This window comes from Phoca vitulina, unplaced genomic scaffold, assembly GCF_004348235.1.
Source record: "Phoca vitulina isolate PV1807 unplaced genomic scaffold, GSC_HSeal_1.0 scaffold56, whole genome shotgun sequence".
NCBI classification, from domain to species: Eukaryota; Metazoa; Chordata; class Mammalia; order Carnivora; family Phocidae; genus Phoca; species Phoca vitulina.
Genome location: NW_022589759.1, coordinates 2,107,041 through 2,125,333, shown reverse-complemented (window position 1 = coordinate 2,125,333; position 18,293 = coordinate 2,107,041). Strand labels below are relative to the sequence as shown.

General features: G+C 56.4%; 1 protein-coding gene across 2 annotated transcripts in view; it reads right to left on the bottom strand.

The window, feature by feature from the left end:
* Positions 1-731: 731 nt before the first annotated feature.
* Positions 732-18,293, bottom strand: part of FBXO31 (F-box protein 31) — a 40,201-nt gene continuing 22,639 nt past the window's right edge. For both annotated transcript variants that reach the window (XM_032389829.1, XM_032389830.1), the window contains 6 exons: positions 12,804-12,971; positions 12,078-12,152; positions 6,282-6,391; positions 5,504-5,657; positions 3,978-4,372; positions 732-1,166 (listed from right to left, as the gene is read on the bottom strand). In XM_032389829.1, the coding sequence (XP_032245720.1) occupies positions 944-1,166; positions 3,978-4,372; positions 5,504-5,657; positions 6,282-6,391; positions 12,078-12,152; positions 12,804-12,971 (1,125 nt within the window). In that variant the 3' untranslated portion in view covers positions 732-943. The remainder of the gene's footprint in view (positions 1,167-3,977; positions 4,373-5,503; positions 5,658-6,281; positions 6,392-12,077; positions 12,153-12,803; positions 12,972-18,293) is intronic.

The following is an 18,293-nucleotide window of genomic DNA, read 5'->3' as shown; positions in this document are numbered from 1 at the left end:
CCAAGGGCCCGTCTCCAAAGTGCATTCCCTCCATGGGGTGACTTCTAGAAAGCTGCCCTGCTCCCCGCAAAGGGGCTCCAAAGTCATCTGTGCCACCACTCTGCTGCTGACACCCTCCCAAGAACAGCACCTGTGCACGCTACGCAAGTGGGGGAACGCAGGGCTGTTTCGGATGCGGCCCTGCCCAATTCTGGGGCAGGTTCTGAGACCAGAGCATGGGCAGGAGGTGGGCTGGGGGTGCAAACAAACGGCCTGTGTGGAACTGGATGCAGCGAAGGTCTTGACTCTAAAGCTGGACAGAGGCCAGGGCCGCCAAGCCGCCGTCCCCTCCCGGCCCGCATCACTGACCCCCTGCACTGATGCACAAACGTGTCAGAGGTGAAATGCTTTTGTCCAAACTCCAAGCAGGTTAGCGGAGAAACGGCACTTCAGTCCAGGGTCCTGGCCCAGCATCCTGGACCCCCCCGGACCTCCCTTTGTGCACACACTGCCCCACACCCAGGCTGCCCTCGCCCCAGGCCCCTGCCAGCCTGCAGCCGCTTCCACTCGCCTCCAGCTGGCACGGCCCACACACAATCCCTCCTAGCAGCCCCCAGGGTCGCTCAGCCTGTCCCTTGAAAACTGCCAGCAGGCCAAGGACAAACCCAATTTCTCCACTTGAGTTGTTCACAAAACTCTGCAGCCAGCCCTCTCAATCAGTCCCGTTCTGGTTCTTTCTTTCTTTCTTTTTGTAAGACGTGCTCAGTCAGCCTTCCCACGAGCTCCTAACGAGGACACACGCACACGTCACACACTCCGTACAAAGAGTCTTGGGGTGGCTGGGCCGAGACTCCTACAAGGTGGGTGTTCTGGTCAGAAGGCCGAATCTCCAAAGTGCATGCTGCTTCCTTTCCCAGGTGCCAGGTCCAGGGCCCCGGGAGCTGCCCCGCAAGAAAGTGGCCCGTCAGGAGGTCAGGGACTGGATGTTCTTGAGCATCTCCTCGAAGGCCTGTGGGGACGGCGCCTCTGCATTCCGGAAGGTGGCCTGCACCCTGCTGTACAGGCTGAAGGATTTCAGCTCCAGCCAGATGAACCCGAAACGGTCCTCGTCGAACAGGATGAAGACCCCAGGGGTGCGCTCAGGGCTGGTGAAGCCGTGGCCGGCGATGAGGCCTGTGCCGTAAAAACTGTGCGAAGACAAGAGGGAAAGCGCAGGGAGGACAGTGAGACGGGCCAGAAGGAGCGCGCTGGGCCCCGTCCCACCCCATCAGCCCCCTGCCGCAGCACCCCCACACCATAGGCCAGCCCTCCTCCCTGCCAGCAGGAAGCAGCAAGTCACGGCGCCTGAGAGAGGCCATCACCTGGACCACCAAGCAACTCTTAAGTGCCCAGTGCGCAGAGCCACAGGCCCACAGTCAGGCTCACCCTGCTGACCACCGCTCTCCACCAGCTCATCCAGCTAAAGAAAGAGGGTCTCGGGCAGCCCCACCGCGTAATTCTGTCCTGAAGTACACCTTCATAAAGCTGGCTCAGGTAACCAAAATCTGAATTCCCAGGACAGTTATGTCAGCATGTGAACAACTCAAATATAAAGACTTATTGGCACCCAACCGTCGTGAGCTCAGAAGGCAGAACTTTCAAATACCCGTAAAGGCCAAGTTTCAAGTTTCGAGAGCAATGTGAGACTGAGATGCATTTATGTCTTTCTTGCCAAGAAATTGGTGCTCATATAGATAATGAGGAGCCGCGGGCTGGCCTGATCTCCCAGCACACAGAACGGCGCCCGGCACCCGGCCCTCCATCCACCACGCCGAGGCTCCCCTGGGCAGGAGGGGGAGAGCAGGCCTGTGCATGAGGGCGAGCGGTTCGTGGGATTCTCAGGTGGGGAAATTGGCCCCAGAACCCACAGGGAGGCAAAGTGATGCCCACCAAGCTTAGTACCGGAGGCAGCCATGTCCTGCACCCTCACTGGGGCAAGGCCTCGCAGACACACAAACCAAACAGGGAAGGGACCACAGCACGCCCCTCCCAGGTCACAGAGACCGATGCATGCGCAGCACGTCCCATGCCTCCACCGCAGGGCTGGCCTGAGAGCGCCCGACTGAGCCCTCTGGGCTCTCGACTAGCCACAAGACACTGCGGGCTGTGGAGTTTCATAAGGACGACAGAGCCCTTCTCTTTTACGACCACTAAAAAGCTCACAACAGTTGAAATCATACTGGAACATCATTTGTATATCTCCTCTCAGGAAACCCGCATTCAGCCACTTTTGAGATAATTGTGTAACATAAAGGAAAATGGAATGGATTTCCCCTACATGAGATAAAAGAAGAATATGTGCATTGATCTCTGCCCCGGTGCCTGGCACAGGGCTCCTGAAACCCCGGTAAATTCCTAAGGGATAAGAACACTAGCAGGTGACCAGCCAGGAACAGAAGCTTGGAATCTTGAGCGGCCCCGCCATTCTCCAGACGAGAGAGGAGCTGGAAATGGAGCTAATGATGGACCATGCCTCTGTGAGGAAGCCTCCATAATATCCCAAAGTATGGGGTTCAGGGAGCCCCCAGGTGGGGGACACCCACGTACACTCCATTTTCCAGGGGCTGGAAGCTAGTGCGCTCAGGACCCTACGCCTTTCTTCATGTGGCTGCCCACCTGCGTCCTTTCTCACTCCTTCAACAAAATGGTAAACGTAGTGTCTCCCTGAGTTCTGGGAGCCGCCCCAGCCCATTAATCGAACCTGAGGAGGAGGTCGTGGGAACCCCCGACCTAGAGCTGGTCGGTCAGAAGCACGGTTGGGACTGGTGTCTGAGAGGACAGAGGCAGTCTTGCCGGGTCTGACGCCGTCTCTGGGGGGGGCGGTGTCAGGACTGAGTCCAGTGGCCGGACACCAAGCCGGTGTGGAGGACTGCGTGCTGGTGTGGGGGGCACCACGCCAACGGGCACTCGGTGCTCAGAACCAATTTACCTGCCAAGCCCACACAGACACCTAAAGCCTCCCTCGGGAGCTCAGAGCCCCGCCCACATTTCTTCTACGCATGAAGCGCCAATCAGATGGCCGCCACCGGCCCAAGACAGCAGTCAGCCCGGAAGTCAAGGGAACAGACCCTTCCATGTAACTGGACAGACATGCAGGCCAGGCAGCTGTGATGCCCAGAGACAGACAGGTCATCCCCTCAAAGGTCCCCTAGGACAACTGTGCAGGAGAACTAACTGCACTGACGGAACGTTCTAGACCTACACTGTGCAATACACGTGTGGCTGCTGGCACCGGAAATGTGGCCAGTGGGACGGAAGACCCAAGTCTGTGGCTTCATTCATTCTGGTTCATCGACACCTAGGAAGCCCTGAAGTGTAGCGGGCTGGGGCGGGGGGGCCTGAGTGGCTGAGGGCAGTGACCCGAGACAAAGGCGTAAGGACAGCCGTCAAGCAAAGAGCAAGCCGGCCCTGGGGCAGGAGTGCACTGCCAGCCCTCTGCGCACACTTTCTGAGCCGGCAGAGAAACCACGGGAAGACACAGACGGCTCACACTGGATGGTGCTCAGCAGGGGCCGGAGGGAGACCCCCAGTGGGCCTTACCTACAAGGACAACCAGGTGGACTCGAGCCGGCTTCTAGGGGGACAGGGGCGGAAGAGCCCCCTCCTCACCGGCTGCTTTCAACGCCACCTGCAGACTCACCTGTCTACCCTGAACCTGACTGGCGAGGCGACAGAAGGCACTAGGAAGGGGGCCTCATGCCTGGCGGTTCTAATAAGCCCCCTCGGAGGCTCCCCAGGGGTGAGGGGTCGGGAGCCTCCAAACTCTGTGCAGCCCAGGGAAGGGCGCTGTCCGCACGGGCCCAAGCTGGGACTCAGACGGAGTTGTCAGGGGCTCCCCGCCGGGTGCAGGGAGCCCCCACGCTGGCCGGCGCTGAGCCCGGCCCCCACAGCCCGTCTCCACGCAGGTGGGGAGCAGGACTCCCCGGAAGGCCTGTCGCGGCCCACGCTGGCATTCTTACCACATCCTGCAGGTGCGGGGATAGTCCTCGTTCCTCGAGCTCACGCCCACGGGCAACACAAAGGGCTGCCCCTGCCCGCACTGGGCGGGCTGCTCAGGGGCAGCCGCAGCCGCAGCCTCTCCGTCCCCAGGCTCCCCGACCTTCTCGGCAGGCAGCTCCACACTGGGCTGGGCGGAGCCCCGCGGGGGCTCCCGGGGGCTCTGCCGGCCGCGGCCCCCACCGTCCTCGAGCCCGTTCTCCTGCTGCTGCTGTTCCTGGCGCACCTGCTCCCGAACCTCCAGGACGATGCGGGAGAGCTCATTGAAGTTGCGGAGGCTCTCCACGTCAGGCAGCTGGATGCGGTGCATGAGGTCGATGTCGACGGTCTGCTGCCCAGCAGGGATGTTGGGGTCACCCTGAGGAGCGAGCGTGCGGCCATCAGCAGAGACACACCACTCCGTGTGGTTTCCTGCCTAGATCACACCTCTGGCCCAATCAGCACACTCCAGCGTTCCCACTGACTTAGCAGCATCCCTTCTGAAGAATATTTTAGAAGCCCTTAAAAAATACGTGCCTACAGCAGGCTCCCCCATCTGTGAAGGGACCTTCGAGAATAGGGGCAAATAGCACCTGAGTGACCTCGAGACACGCACAGACACCCGGCAGAGCGGCTCATGTGCACTTGAGCCCTCCAGGTATAAAAACCTCCCCATTCTAGAACACTGGGGCTTCGAGAAGGGCACAGACCCTCCCAGGGCCAGACCTGAATGTCAGCCCAAACCTGTCTGCCTGGAACACAAACACTCCTCACCCTGAACCTGGGAGACCCTCCAGGCCCTGCAGCTCCACCAGGGGCCCCAGTGCTGGGCTCTGCACACAAGGAGCTTTCCCAGAGCACAGGGACCCTGGCCAATCGAGGTCCAAGAGTATAGCTCCATGAGAACAAAGAAGAGGCACTGTTCCCCAGGACACTTTAGTGCATCTGGCAGGAACATACCCCAACTATGCAAATGACAGGTGAGCACAGTGTGGACGGTGCCCCTACAGCAGGCCCAATGGCCAACTGGTTCGAGACCCCCCATTCAGCTCAACAACCCTCTGACTGTGTTCCTCAGCTGCTGAGGCCAGGATGGCATCGGGAGCCTGTGTAATAATGCAGGAGGTCTCCGCACCTCACAGCCACCGGAGGACCTCCTGGAGCCACACACCCAGGCCCCTCCCCCACTGAATCAGCATCTCTAGGGCCCAGCATCAGGGTTTCTTCAACAGCCCCCAGGGTTCAGTGTGTGGCCAGGACTGAGAGCCATGGGTAAAGCCACCTTGGAAATGCTCCAAATCCCCTGGAGGTCTTGTGAAATACAAATCCTAGTTCAATGGGTCTGGGTGGGGCCTGACAGTCTGCATTCCCAGCAAACCCCCCAGCACAGGGGTGCCACAGGCCCAGAGCCCACTGTGAGTAGCTGGGGTGCAGCCCGAGTCAGGCCACCACACAGCCAATCAGACTGAGTTCACAGAGCGGGGCCCGCCAGGGTAGCACCCGGACTCACGGTGATCTTCGTGCCCCTGGCACGCTTCCCATGGAAGCTGAGCATGACGATCTCCAGGCCGTGGCTGCCGTAGGTGCCTTTGAAGAGGCCGGGTCTGATGAGGTCGTCCGGGTGGCTGGGCGGGAGGTAGATGCGGCGGTAGGTCAGGCAGTTGCTGTGGGGGGAAGGGGCGGCATGAGAGCAGCTCGGCGGGCAGGCCGAAGTACAGAGCTCACTCACCTCCCTGCCGTGTGAGGGATGGCAGACAGGGCAGGGTAGCCTAGAACAGCCGGGCTGAGCTTCCTGCCAGGCCAGGGGGGAGCGGGGGCACCCCACATTCCTGAGCCACAATCACCCCTCCTCAAAACACTTGCAGGGCACATCTCACACCTTCTCTGGAATTCCAACAGGGCTGAACAGGGGCGCACGTTCGCTCTACCAGCACCACAAGGGAACTGGGGCAGGTAGCACTCTCCAAAGAGAAGGGGACGTTGCCCCTGCTCCGTCACCCCAGCATAGGAACCCCGGAGACCGCGAAAGGGATGCTCACTGCACAAGGGACTATTTAAATGGGTCATGGGGACAGGGCGTGGGGCAGAGGCCAAGGCAGGAAGAGCAGCTAAGAGAGGAGGCGTCCCCCGGCAGATGTGGGGGTACCACCCTGAGGCTCCAGCACACAGGCCAGGCTCGTGATGATCAATCAGCAGAAAACAGACACCAAGGTAGGGCAGTGGGGGGGCGGGGACAGAGGAGGGACAGAGACTGTGCTCACAGTACCCACAGAGGGGACTGCACTTACTCGTACTGACTGGTGTAGATAAACTTCATCAGGATGAGCTCCTGCATGTGCTCGTGGAAAATGTCCTCCAGTGTCCGCCCCCATTCTTCCCTCAGCCACGTTCGGAATTCCTTCCAAGAGAGCACAGGTCATGAAAACCACCACGACGCGCATGGAGGACTGCTCGCTGTGGCACTAAGTGGATAAAAGCAGCACTCTTGGGGCACCTGGGTGGCTCAGTCGTTAAGCGTCTGCCTTCAGCTCAGGTCATGATCCCAGGGTCCTGGGATCGAGCCCCGCATCGGGCTCCCTGCTCAGTGGGGAGTCTCCTCTCTCTCTCTCTCCCTCTGCCTGCCTCTCTGCCTACTTGTGCTCTCTCTCCATCAAAATAAATAAATAAAACCTTTAAAAAAATTAAAAAAAATTTTTAAAAAGCAGCACTCTTCCAGTTGGGGTGATGCCCTGGGCACAGCAGTGCTGGAGTCCCGGCAGGGTGGACAAGATGGAGATGAAGACTGGGCAAGAGGAGGGGGCTGCCACACTTTGGTCTCCGAGTCCCTGACCTCCTTCCTGTGAAGCTCAGCCACCAAAGGAAAGTAAAGGGCCCTGGTCCCCACTCTCCCAGAGCACACAGGCACAGACTTCAACAGGCAACAACAGGGACTGTGGGGTCCCTTCAGCCCGTGTCCAGAGCTCCCTAGGTAGCAGCCACGTGAGCCTCACTTCTGTGGCCACCCACGGGACATGCGGTGTCTACACCGAGCCTGGTTCTGGGGCTTCTAGGAAAGCAGGAGCACAGCAGGACTCCTGTGCTGGTCACATTGGCCAGAACTGCCTTCTGCTACTGCCGAAGAAGAACAAGACAGGTATGGCCGGGGGGGCCGCTGGGGCAGGGAGGTGCCTCATAGTTATGTTACACGTTCAGAAAGTTCATTTGTGAAAAGGGAGCTTTTATAAACACTGCGTCCTCAAAGCTCAGTCATTCATTACGGGATCAAACAATGTGAAGGATAGTTAGTGCTTAATAGCTTGATTCTGCACATTTAACCAAATTAATCCATCGCTCTGAGTTCCTAGCTCAATATACTGTTTCTACTGACCATGCAGAGTTAGTTCTATAAACAGAAACAAAAGCAATTTAACCACAACAACAAACCAAGAGAGCTATAATCTTTCAGTTGCTTTCCTATGTTCCCGCCCAAACTCTGGCCACACACAGAAACCCCTCACTGCAGTGACAAGCACACAGCTACAAGGCCACAAGCTCATTACGCACAAATCAACTGGAAGTTTCTATACCAGCGGCACGGAGTTGGAAAATGAAAAATTTTAAGTCCTATTTCCAGCAGCCTCAGACAACATGTGACTTGGGAATACATATTAGAAAGTGCGTGCAGGACCCCTACTCTGACAGCCACAGGACTGCCGGAAGGAAACGGAGACACCTCCATGATACAGGCGCCCATGGACCAGAGGACCAAGTACCAAGCCAGCAATTCTCTCCAAAGGCATCTATGGATTCAATGCCATGGCAGTCCCAGTCCCACCAGGGTCTCTGTACAAACCGATAAGCCGATTCTGAAATTCACGTGGAACTGGAAAGGACCAACAATGTCCAAAGCAATCTTGCAAAAGAACAGGGCTGAAGGAACTGCACCAGTTCATGGTGTGACTTACTATAAAGCTGCAGTAATCAAGACAGTAGTACAAACATCGGGGTCAACAAATACACCAACGGAATGAAACGGAGAGCCCAGAAACAGACCCATTCATCTAGTCAGCTGCTTTCCGACAAATACATCCAATCCACCCAATGGGAAGTGGAAAGTCTCTTCCACAAATGATGCTCCAACGACTGGACATCCATATGGAGAAAAGGACCACAATCCCTGCCTCACACCACACACAAGAAATAATTCGAGATGGGCCACAGACCCAAACACAACGTGAAGCTACCAAACTGCTGAAGAGGAGACTCTGCAGCTTAGGGATAGGCAAAGTCTTTTAAGACACAGACAACAATAATCACAAAAGAAAAAACTTGACAAATTAGACTTCACCTCAAAACCTTCCACTTCAATGGAGTAAGGCCCTAAAAAATCAAACAGATAACGAAGAGATAAAAATGGAAGTGAGCTAATGTAACAAGTAGGGATTTTATGTTACCACGGTGAGTAATCACACTTGAGCTAAATACCATGAGGCTGACTTGTAAGGAGTCATAATCTTATTTACTTTGCATGAAAAGGTCAGAGTCATTAGAAATACCAACCAGACCCAATTACTCAGAACAAACACCTTTGAGATATGTTCATTATGAAATTATCTCATGAGCTATGCATACACAAGGAGAAACACAGGGGACCAGAACATACACGACAAGAATAATATTTACCCAGGGCATGCTCACAGGTGCTGGCATTATATAATCATCCCCTCCATCTGCACACCAGTCCAGGAGAAGGGTGCTCACACCCTTCCTGTTCTACGGAGATGTGGGCTCACAGAGTTTGAGAAACCTTCCCCAAGTCACCCAGCTAGTAAGCAGCAGGATCAGAGCTACTCCTGAGCCCACGTGCTAAGGGGCCTTGTTTCCACCAGGGCCAAGAGGAAGGCTGGCAGGAGCACAGGAGGCAGTGGGCTCACCCACCCTGGTGGGCGGTAAATGAGGACCAGCAAACTAACAACACATAACAAGAATCTGGAACAGGGCCTTTTACCTGGCAATCCCATTTCTGTATGATCCAAAAACCAGGGAAGGTTTTTGCACAGAGTTCCGGCAGTAACACCTGGAGGCTCTCAGCCTGGCGCTAAGGCACTCACACGCCCTGCCCTACTCATCCTCCAACCCCCGCAGGGGTCCACATTTCACAGATGAGGACTGAGGCTCCCAGAGAGCAAGTCACCCACGCGGAAGGTCAGGAGGGGGAGCACAAACCCTGTGTCTGACCGCAGGAGAGCAGTTACGCTCAGGCAATCGCCCTATGGATGACGGATGGAACAGTGCTTTAAAAATAAAGATTAAAAGAATTCTAATGAGCCTGGAAAATATTTCTGGAAGAGCTAAAAAGCTTAAAAAAAAAAAAAAAAGACCCAAATTAGATGGAGTTAGATCCCAGTTACATAAACAAAATTCGGAGAACAAGAAGGGATGACGGAGGACGGGTGTGGGGGCTGCTCCTGGGTGGGGCTCCCACGACTGCGTGTTTGATGGTGAGAAGATATCATTTCAGTACACGAGACAAAGAAACAAAAGCAACTTGTGTCCAGTCAAGAAGTCTGCATGACCAAGTGCAGAGCACACCCTGAGTGGGGCCAGCAGAAGCCCATGGCCTGGTCAGGAGGGACAAGGGACGCCCACAGCATCGCAGTGGTGGGGCCTGGCCGTCCTCACTCCTTCCTCTCTTCCTTGTCTCTGCTCCTCCTCGCAGGCCCCAGTTCCCCAGAAGCCTCAGGCTGGGGGGCTGGACAGGCACAGGGGGGGCAGGGAAGATGGCAGCTGGGCCTTGCCATCATCTGTGAAGGAGGCCAGGGGAGACGAGTCTGGGTAGGCCTGAGGGCCTGCCCTGGTCACAGGAACCCAGGAGAGGGGCTGCAGTGTGCAAAGCACACAAGTCACCCGGAGGTGTTGTGAGGGGCAGGCCGAGGCCACCGCAGCCTGAGACATCACATCACACCACAGCAGTCTGGACTTGGCATTCAAAGGTGGACATGGCGGCAGAAACCCCGGGACCAGAGCTGGGTGTGAGCAGTGGGAGGGCTGGTGAGCAAGATGCAGTGCATCAGCCAGAGACCTGCAGGGTGGCAGTGGCCTTCACAGGGGAATGACGGGAGACTCACTGGTTCCTTCATGGGCAGCACTTCTCAGAGAGCACGGCCTGCAGAGGGGGACCGCCAGGGCATCCCCCACAAGCTCTCAGAGTGCCACACAGGGTGGAGGACAGTGCAGCACCAGGCCAGCCCCTGGGGGCATGAGAGGATCCCCTGCCCAGGAGACCGCACACCGCCCTGTTCCCCTGCTAGCCCTGTTGGCCACCAGGAGCCCTCCGTCCCCTGTGGCCCCAGAATTTTAAATGCCCATCAGCCACCAGAGCACAGGACAGCCAGAGTGCACAGCTCAGCCTTTCACCTCGGTGTGCAGAGCTATCAGGAACATGGCGATGTCCCCCCACGGCCTGTCCTCTCTCCCTGGGGCCTGAAGCCATTCCCCTGGGTCTGAAAGACTCCATGAGAAAGTGAAGACATTTCTGGCTGACTCCTGAACTGGCAGGAGACCCTGTCCCCACACGGCTGAGGGGACAGACAGGGGAGGGACAGAGAGAAAAGCACACGAGAGAGGGACAAGTGACCGCGGGGCCACACAGCAAGTTCTCCCTCTGCTCTGCCCGGTGGCACCGCGTCTCCCCGATGGGCTCCGCAGGGGAAGACAGACACCTCTGACTACATAAAAATTAAAAACAAGAAAACTCCTGGAAAAAAAATATACCATAAATCAAACTAAAAGACAAAAACATGAGGAAAAATACTTGGCAACCACACCTGAAAGACTAATTTTCTAATATGAAAAAAAAGCTCCTACAAATCAACTAGAAACATACCAGCACCAGAGAGAGCAGCGAGGATGTTTACTAACAAACATGTCACAGAAAAGCAGCCCCGGGGAGCCCTTAGCCAGGCCCCTAACCTCAGCCTCGGCACGGTCATGGTCACAGAAATGCAAACTGACCCCCAGTCCCAAGACCAGCAAAGCTTTACTCCCACCCAGCGTGCACGTGTTCTTAGAGTTTCCACAAAGGACTTGTGTTAGTACTTTCATAATCAGAAAAAATACCACTCCACTTCAAAATCACACAGACGCGGCTTACAAGACCTTTTTTGATCCCAGCATACGTATTTCCAGAAATTCACTATCTGGCCTTTTTAAGGTTCACAGCTGAGGAGTTTCTATTCTCAGAAAATACATTGACCTTTTTCACTGAAACGCGGACTGGAGCACTCACCTGTACGTTGTGTGTGCGACTGTATGTGAAGGCTTCGACAACGGTGTTGTGAATGAAAAATGCACCGTCACCTTCACAAGCCGTGTATGTGAGAAAACAGGGCCTCGTCTACCTCCAAAGGACTCCCGCGAGCACCTGTGTGCACTCTTCAGACGCAGACATGCGTGCGTATGAATTTACCTTACACCTCCCCGCAATTCTCTGGCTAACAGGGAAGCTGTCGGACTCAGAACTTGAGAAATACACAGCCATTAAATAAATGTAAGTTCAATGAGCATCCTACATTTTAAAAGTTCAAGGTTTTCTTAAGAATGTTTTGAAACAGCAGTATGACTTGGATCCTCAGAAAAGGAAAACTCAAAGGCAATGTGAAAGTATCCGTGCAAATAAAAGGAAGTGCTAAGAAGCTCGCGGTGTGGCTCAGAGCCAGGCCTCCGTGGTGCGCTGCCAAGACCTGGAAATCTCAGCCACTAGGCCCGTCTGTGGGGAGAAGAGAGGCTCCAAAAAAGCCCCCTGGTCTCCATGCAAACTCACATCCAGGAAGAAATCTCCAGCAGCACACGGACACTCTCGCCAAAGGGGCGAAAGAGAGCAGATCAGAGGGAACGATTTCTCTGGGGCTCGTTCACTCCGAGGGGCAGCAGGGAATGAAAGCCTGTGAGCATGGACACGAACACAGGACGTCCTGACGGAAAAGCCAGACGCACACATCGGGATGAGCCGGGGAGACGGCCCCTCGTTGGGGGCTCACTGGCGATGTCAAACCATTCAACCCCATCACAGCCGCGCCATGGGAACAGAAGGGGTACGGGCTCACCTCCTGCCTCCCGCCAGACATCCTGTGGTGGTCAGTCTGGTTGCACTTGGTGGAGAACTCGTCCTTCTTCACAATCTTGAGCATTCGCCACAAAGGAGAGGGGATTGTGTCAGTTACGGGTGGGACGATCAACCTCTCCCGCACCGACATACCCCACGTGTGTACAGAAGCCCAAGATGCCACCACATCTCGGCCCGTCCGAAGAAGGGACCTCAGAGCCACCCTGCGCACGCACTTCCTTCTCAGGGGAAGGTGCATGTGCGTCTTCCCAGGAGGACATCTTACAGCAGGAGAAGGGGCTGTGCTTTCGTCGTGTGTTAGGGAACACACGTGCTGATCGCGGTGGCTGTCTGCCAAACCATTATCAGAGAGCAGCGTGTCTTACTCCAAGTTTATATTCTCGCAAAGAGGAAACCAGGGAGCAGTGAGGAATCACGACAAAAACAACGAGTTCCAACTGAACGCAGAATCCCTGGGGGGGTCCCAGCGAGAGTCTCTGAAGGGCTGCGTCGCAGCACCAGCACATCACGAACACACCCCGGAGCGGGCTCAGCCCCCGCTTCCTCCCGTGCTCACTGCTCGGTGTGGACACAGGTCTGCAGCGGGAACAGCACACGCACTCGGCCAGCACCCCCCCCGGCGGCCACTGGGACCGGGGCGGACAAAGGAGCCCTAGCCCCTTGCCTGCACGCGGCTGCCACGCCTCAGGGAGCCCCGAGCGCTCACCTGAATGTGGCCGTTGTGGGGCCCTCTGTGGCCATACATGCACTCCACCGTGGCAGACTTTCTCTCCATCAGGTGGACTCTGAACAGGGGCTTGAATCGCATTGGGTCGTCCACATGAGGGTCATGGGGAGGCAGGTACATCCAGCCAATGATGAACAAGCCATCCACCTGCAGGGAGGAGAAAGGGCACAAGTCCACACAAGGCTCAGGATGAGGGGCCGAGGGAGAAGGTCCCCAACCTACCCTGTCCGCAAGAGCCACCCTCGTCCTCACACGGCAGCCCCGCTGACTCTCGGGGCCAGGGAACACCGCGGTGCCCCATCTAGCGCACCGCAACGAGCACGGCCCATCTACCAGGTGCTTGTTAATTAGAAGTAGTTACTGATTGTGAACAGGGTGACTGTCATTGATAACACTGCATCAACACTGAGGTCTTTTTTTTTTTTAAGATTTTATTTATTTATTTGACAGAGAGAGACACAGCGAGAGAGGGAACACAAGCAGGGGGAGTGGGAGAGGGAGAAGCAGGCTTCCCGCGGAGCAGAGAGCCTGATGCGGGGCTCGATCCCAGGACCCTGGGGTCATGACCTGAGCTGAAGGCAGACGCTCAACGACTGAGCCACCCAGGCGCCCCAACACTGAGATCTTCTAAGAGAATAGAACTTAAATGTTTTCACCAAGGAGAGAGAATAAAAATGTGAAGTGGTGGACATGCTAATCCTAGATGGCAGGAACCCTTGCACAAAGTGTACAAATACCAATCACCGAGACGTACTTGTCATGCACCTTACAATTTTACCTGTGCGCTATTCCTCAATAAACCTGAAAATAAAGGGATACATGCCTGCAGCATTATTTACAATAGCCAAGATATGGAAACAGCCCAAGTGCCCATCGACAGGTGGATGGATAAAGAAGATGTGGTGTGTATGTACCATGAACTACTACTCAGCCATCAGAAAGGATGAAATCATGCCATTTGCAACGAGATGGATGGAGCTAGAGAGTATTATGCTAAGTAGAATAAGTCAAAGACAAATACATAGGATTTCACTCATACATGGAATTTAAGAAACAAAACAAACAAAAGCAGCAGAAACAGAAGGATAAATACAGAGAACAAAGAGATGGCTGCCGGGGTGAGGGGTACGGGCCATATGGGCGAAGGGGAGGGGGAGGGACAGGCTCCCAGTTGCGCGATGAGTAGGTCACAGGAATAAGTCAGATGCGTTTGTGAGCACAGCGTCACAGACTGTGTCACCCAGCTGAAACTCACGTAGTTAGCGTGTGTCAGCTACACTTCAGTAAAAATAAATTCTGAAAGAAAAAATAAGTAGATTTTGTTTAAAAACAGGAAGAAAAAAAAAAGGTAGTTCAACCTAAACCTAAAAGCAAGCCTTTTGGAGAGAAGGGCCAGCTCTGAAGTGGAGGGAAAGACCAGATGACGCTAGAAAGAAGCAGGAGGCCCCCAGTCGGCCCCTGACCCACCAGAAACGGGGGGCTGCTTCCGGCAGCAGAGACCTGCGAGGCACACGACGCCACGTGAGGGCTGCTGCAGACTCAGTTCCAAGCAAGCCTCGTGCAAAGCAGCTCTGCGGCCCTCAGGGAGATGGATGTGGACCAGGCCTCAGGCCACATCGTGCGTCCCCACCACGTCTGTATGGCGGGGGAAGGACAAGGCCCACGTGCAGAGAAACACCCACATTCTTTAAAGACCCATATGGAAGTATCAACAGATGAAACGGCACGGGCCTGGGATCTGCTTTAAATGCCTGAAAATCAGAAGCAAAGGGAGGAGGCAGGTGCCGTAGGCTTGCCGCCCTCGACAACAGAGGGCGACCACGCTGCCATCACTCTTCCAGTTCACGCGACGTGGTGGCGGACAGGTCGGAGCGACGAGGCGGCCGCGGTGGAGACGGGGTCGGAGCAACCAGGTGGCGGAGACGGGGTCGGAGCGACGAGGCGGCTGCAGCGGAGACGAGGTCAGAGCGACGAGGCGGCCGCGGCGGGGGGTTGGAGCAACGAGGCGGCCATGGCAGAGACAGGGTCGGGGCGACGTGGCGGCCATGGCAGAGACGGGGTCGGGGCGACGTGGCGGCCGCAGGAGAGACGGGGTCGGAGCGACGAGGCGGCCACAGCGGAGATGGGGTCAGAGCGGGGAGTGGTCCCCAAGCACAGCACGCCGCACGTTCCCCGAGGCCAGAGGGCCAGCCCGTAGTCAGGGGAGCCTGGGTGCCCAGTGGCCGGCTCTGGCTCACCCATTTCTGCGGCGATCCAATCCAATCCGACCCGATCCAACGAGGGCGAGCTGGCCCTGTTCTGTCATGGCTCCATTTTCCCCTAATTATCCCCTGCTTTCAGAAGCTGCAATTTTTTTTTTTTAACTCTATTAGTCACTGCCAGTAAGAAAAACAATTATCACCCTCCCTGCCTAAAGCATGGAAGGCAGCCTGCCCACACGGGGAGCAGTCTGGCTTGTCCTGTTAGGAACATTCTAAATCCAAGGCTTTCCCCAGTGATGTTAAACATAAACATAAAGTGTGTTTCTTAACGGATGTTTCCACAGAATCATAAAGGACATGAAGCAATATTTATCCCTGTCCAAAACCCCACCTGGTGAGCAAAATACAGAGTAAAAGAGCACCCAGAGTCCCTGGGGGGCCCATGCGGGGCAAGCTCAGAAGGGCCCACACCAAGGCCCCGATGTGCCGTTTGAGAGACGTGCTCACGGCCGGTTCCGTGAGCTAGGGATTCCAGTCCTCCGAGGGTGTGTGCAACCAGGGGGGAAGCAAGATCAGAAAACCAGTGCTCCCCAAAGGGCACCAGACTTCATTCCCAGTGAAGCATCAGCGGCAGCGACATGGGGGCCAGGCACCGAGACCCCCCCAGCCCCGGGGCTTCCGTGAAGAGAGCACACAGCAAGCTCGAGGAGGACGGCCACACTACAGAGCCCCAGTAAAGTGCCACATCCTATGATACAGAAGCCCGTAAAGCACTAAAAATGAGCAGCTACCTTCAAAACATGACAGGCAAGGGACTGAACAGCATCTAAAAATGAGACCGCAAGACTTTTCTCCTGCCTAGAACCCAGGGGCTTACGCCAACCAGCCCCGCCTGCTGACACCAGCTGTCTGCACACGCCACAGTTTAAATGCTGCCTGAAGACATCAGGGAACATGCACAGTGGCCCCAAGATGAGAACCGAGAGCCTAAAAACAAGGGATAGGCTTGAGGTGAGCCGAAGGGGGCAGGGCCTCCCACCCCTGTGCCCCAGGTCCCTGACCGCTGGTGGCTGGGCAGAGGGGCGGCAGGGCGCTGGATCGCCCAGGGCTGCCGCAGAGGCCAGCGTGCTAGGGCAGGACCCCAAAGAAGCAGGCCCTACCGTGTGCACAGCTCTGCCCTCGAGGCACCTTCTGGATCCCAACCAGTGGGGGGCGGGAGATGGAGAAGCCAAGCAGAAGGTGGCTGCTAAGAGGCCAACCAGCCAGGAGAGGGGTCAGCGGTATCCCTGGCCCGCTAGGGGAAATGCAGGCCCTGGAGAGCAGGAGGTGCCCGGAGGGGACACTCTGTGGACGGGGCCACCCGGGACGAGATCGGCCCTCACCACACCTGGTCGGGGCAAGGCGCTCTGCTGGCTGTGACCCCAGGCCAGAGGCCAGGCACCCTCGTGGGGGCAGCGGCATCCACGGCCACGTGTGCGGGCACGCCAGCAGCCCACTGCCACGCCCAAAAACCCCGAGGAAAGAGAGACTGTAAGCTGAACCGGAGATCACAGACTTTAAAGGAACTCTGACTGATATATTTAAGAAGACACAATAAGGAAAACAAAGGTCACCAAAAAAAAAAAAAGAGGCTAGACTTACATCCTGGCCATAGTGGAGTAACGGGACTGCTGTGAGCCCCAAGGTGACCCCGGACAACAGGCCACACAGGGCTGTGATCCCAGAGAAGAGAAATAAGAGGTCACCCCTGCCATCCCCTGGATTCCTGCCAGAGGCACCTTCCAGACCCCGGGGCTCAGAGGGGGCCAGGCAGAACCGGGCAGTGTTCTAACTTGAGCAAACAGAGATCAGAGTTCAAGGAGGCTGCCGGGGCTGGAGTAGAAAGGGGGGAGCCGTGCGGAGACAGAGCCCAAGGATCTGCCAAGGGGCCCGGGTTCCAACCACTCACTGAGCCCAGTACAGGCTGGGCAGCGTGCTGGACCATCCAGCTCCAAGCAGCCGGGGAGGGGAGTCCTCAGGGAACCCCCAGGGCATGGAGGGAGAACCCCCAGCACTGGGACCTTAGACACAGAGCTAGAGCACATCCCTAAGAGACCCAGTGGCCTTCAACGAACACCCTGTCCACCTGACCAGCCCGACCCCATTTGAGGGAAGGGACTCATCCATCTCGTCACTCCTTAACAACAATGTCCACCATCGCAGGGAAAAGAGCAGGCGTGCAGGGGACAGGAAAACGGCAGACAGCCAGAGTCAGGAAGACAAGGAGGCTGAAACTAGAAATACTGTGGTCTCAGCAGCAGCCTGGCCAGGAGAGCCCCTCATGGGACCTCAGTCAGGCTGATGGCAGGACAGAGCGCCCGCCTCCAAGGCAGCCCCCACTCCCGCCGGGCAGGCTGTCCCCTCTGGTCCTCTTCTGCCAGCCCTGGCCCCCATGTTCCCCACACTGGTGACGGTTACCAGGACCACAGCTCTCAGTTCATCAGCCCTTCCGGCCTTCGGTGAGCCTGACACTCGGAAGGCGGAGGGCAGTGCTTCTGGGGCCTGACCCTTGTGGTCTGTGTGATGAGGTGCCCATGATTAGATTCGGGTCAGGTATTTTTGGCAGGAGATCCAGAGAAGCGGGGCTGTGTGCTTCACATGAAACCAGGAGGGGCCTGAGGTCAGAGTCCTACTGCTGGTTAGTTAACATCGATCACTGGGATGGGCGCTGTGGGCCACACCTCTCCCCAGTAAGGCCCCTCTTCGGCCCTGGAATCTTGATCACTAAATAACGGCCCCCAAAGAAGTCCACGTCCTAATCCCTGGAACCTGTGCACATCATCACCTTACACAGCAAAAAAAAGGATTTTACAGATGTGAAGTTGAGGATCTTCAGAGGATTGTGGTTCATCCAGGTGGGCCCTAAACACCATCACTTGTACCCCTCTAAGAGGGAGGCAAACAGAGGTCTGAGACACACAGAAGGGGAGAGGCCACACTGAGGATGGAGGCAGAGGTAGGAGGGGTGCGGCCACAGCCAAGGGCTGCCTGGGCCCTGCAGCTGGAAGGGGCAGAAGGACCCTTCTCTGGAGTCTTCAGAGGAAGCGTGGTGACTCTTGATCTCAGCCCAGGAGTACGTTCTGAGGACGTCAGGCACACTGAGGACGTCGGGCACACTGAGGACGTCGGGCACACTGAGGACGTCAGGAACACTAAGGATGTCGGGAACACTGACGGAGGATGTCAGGAATATGGACTGAGGAGGTCGGGAACACTGACGGAGGACATC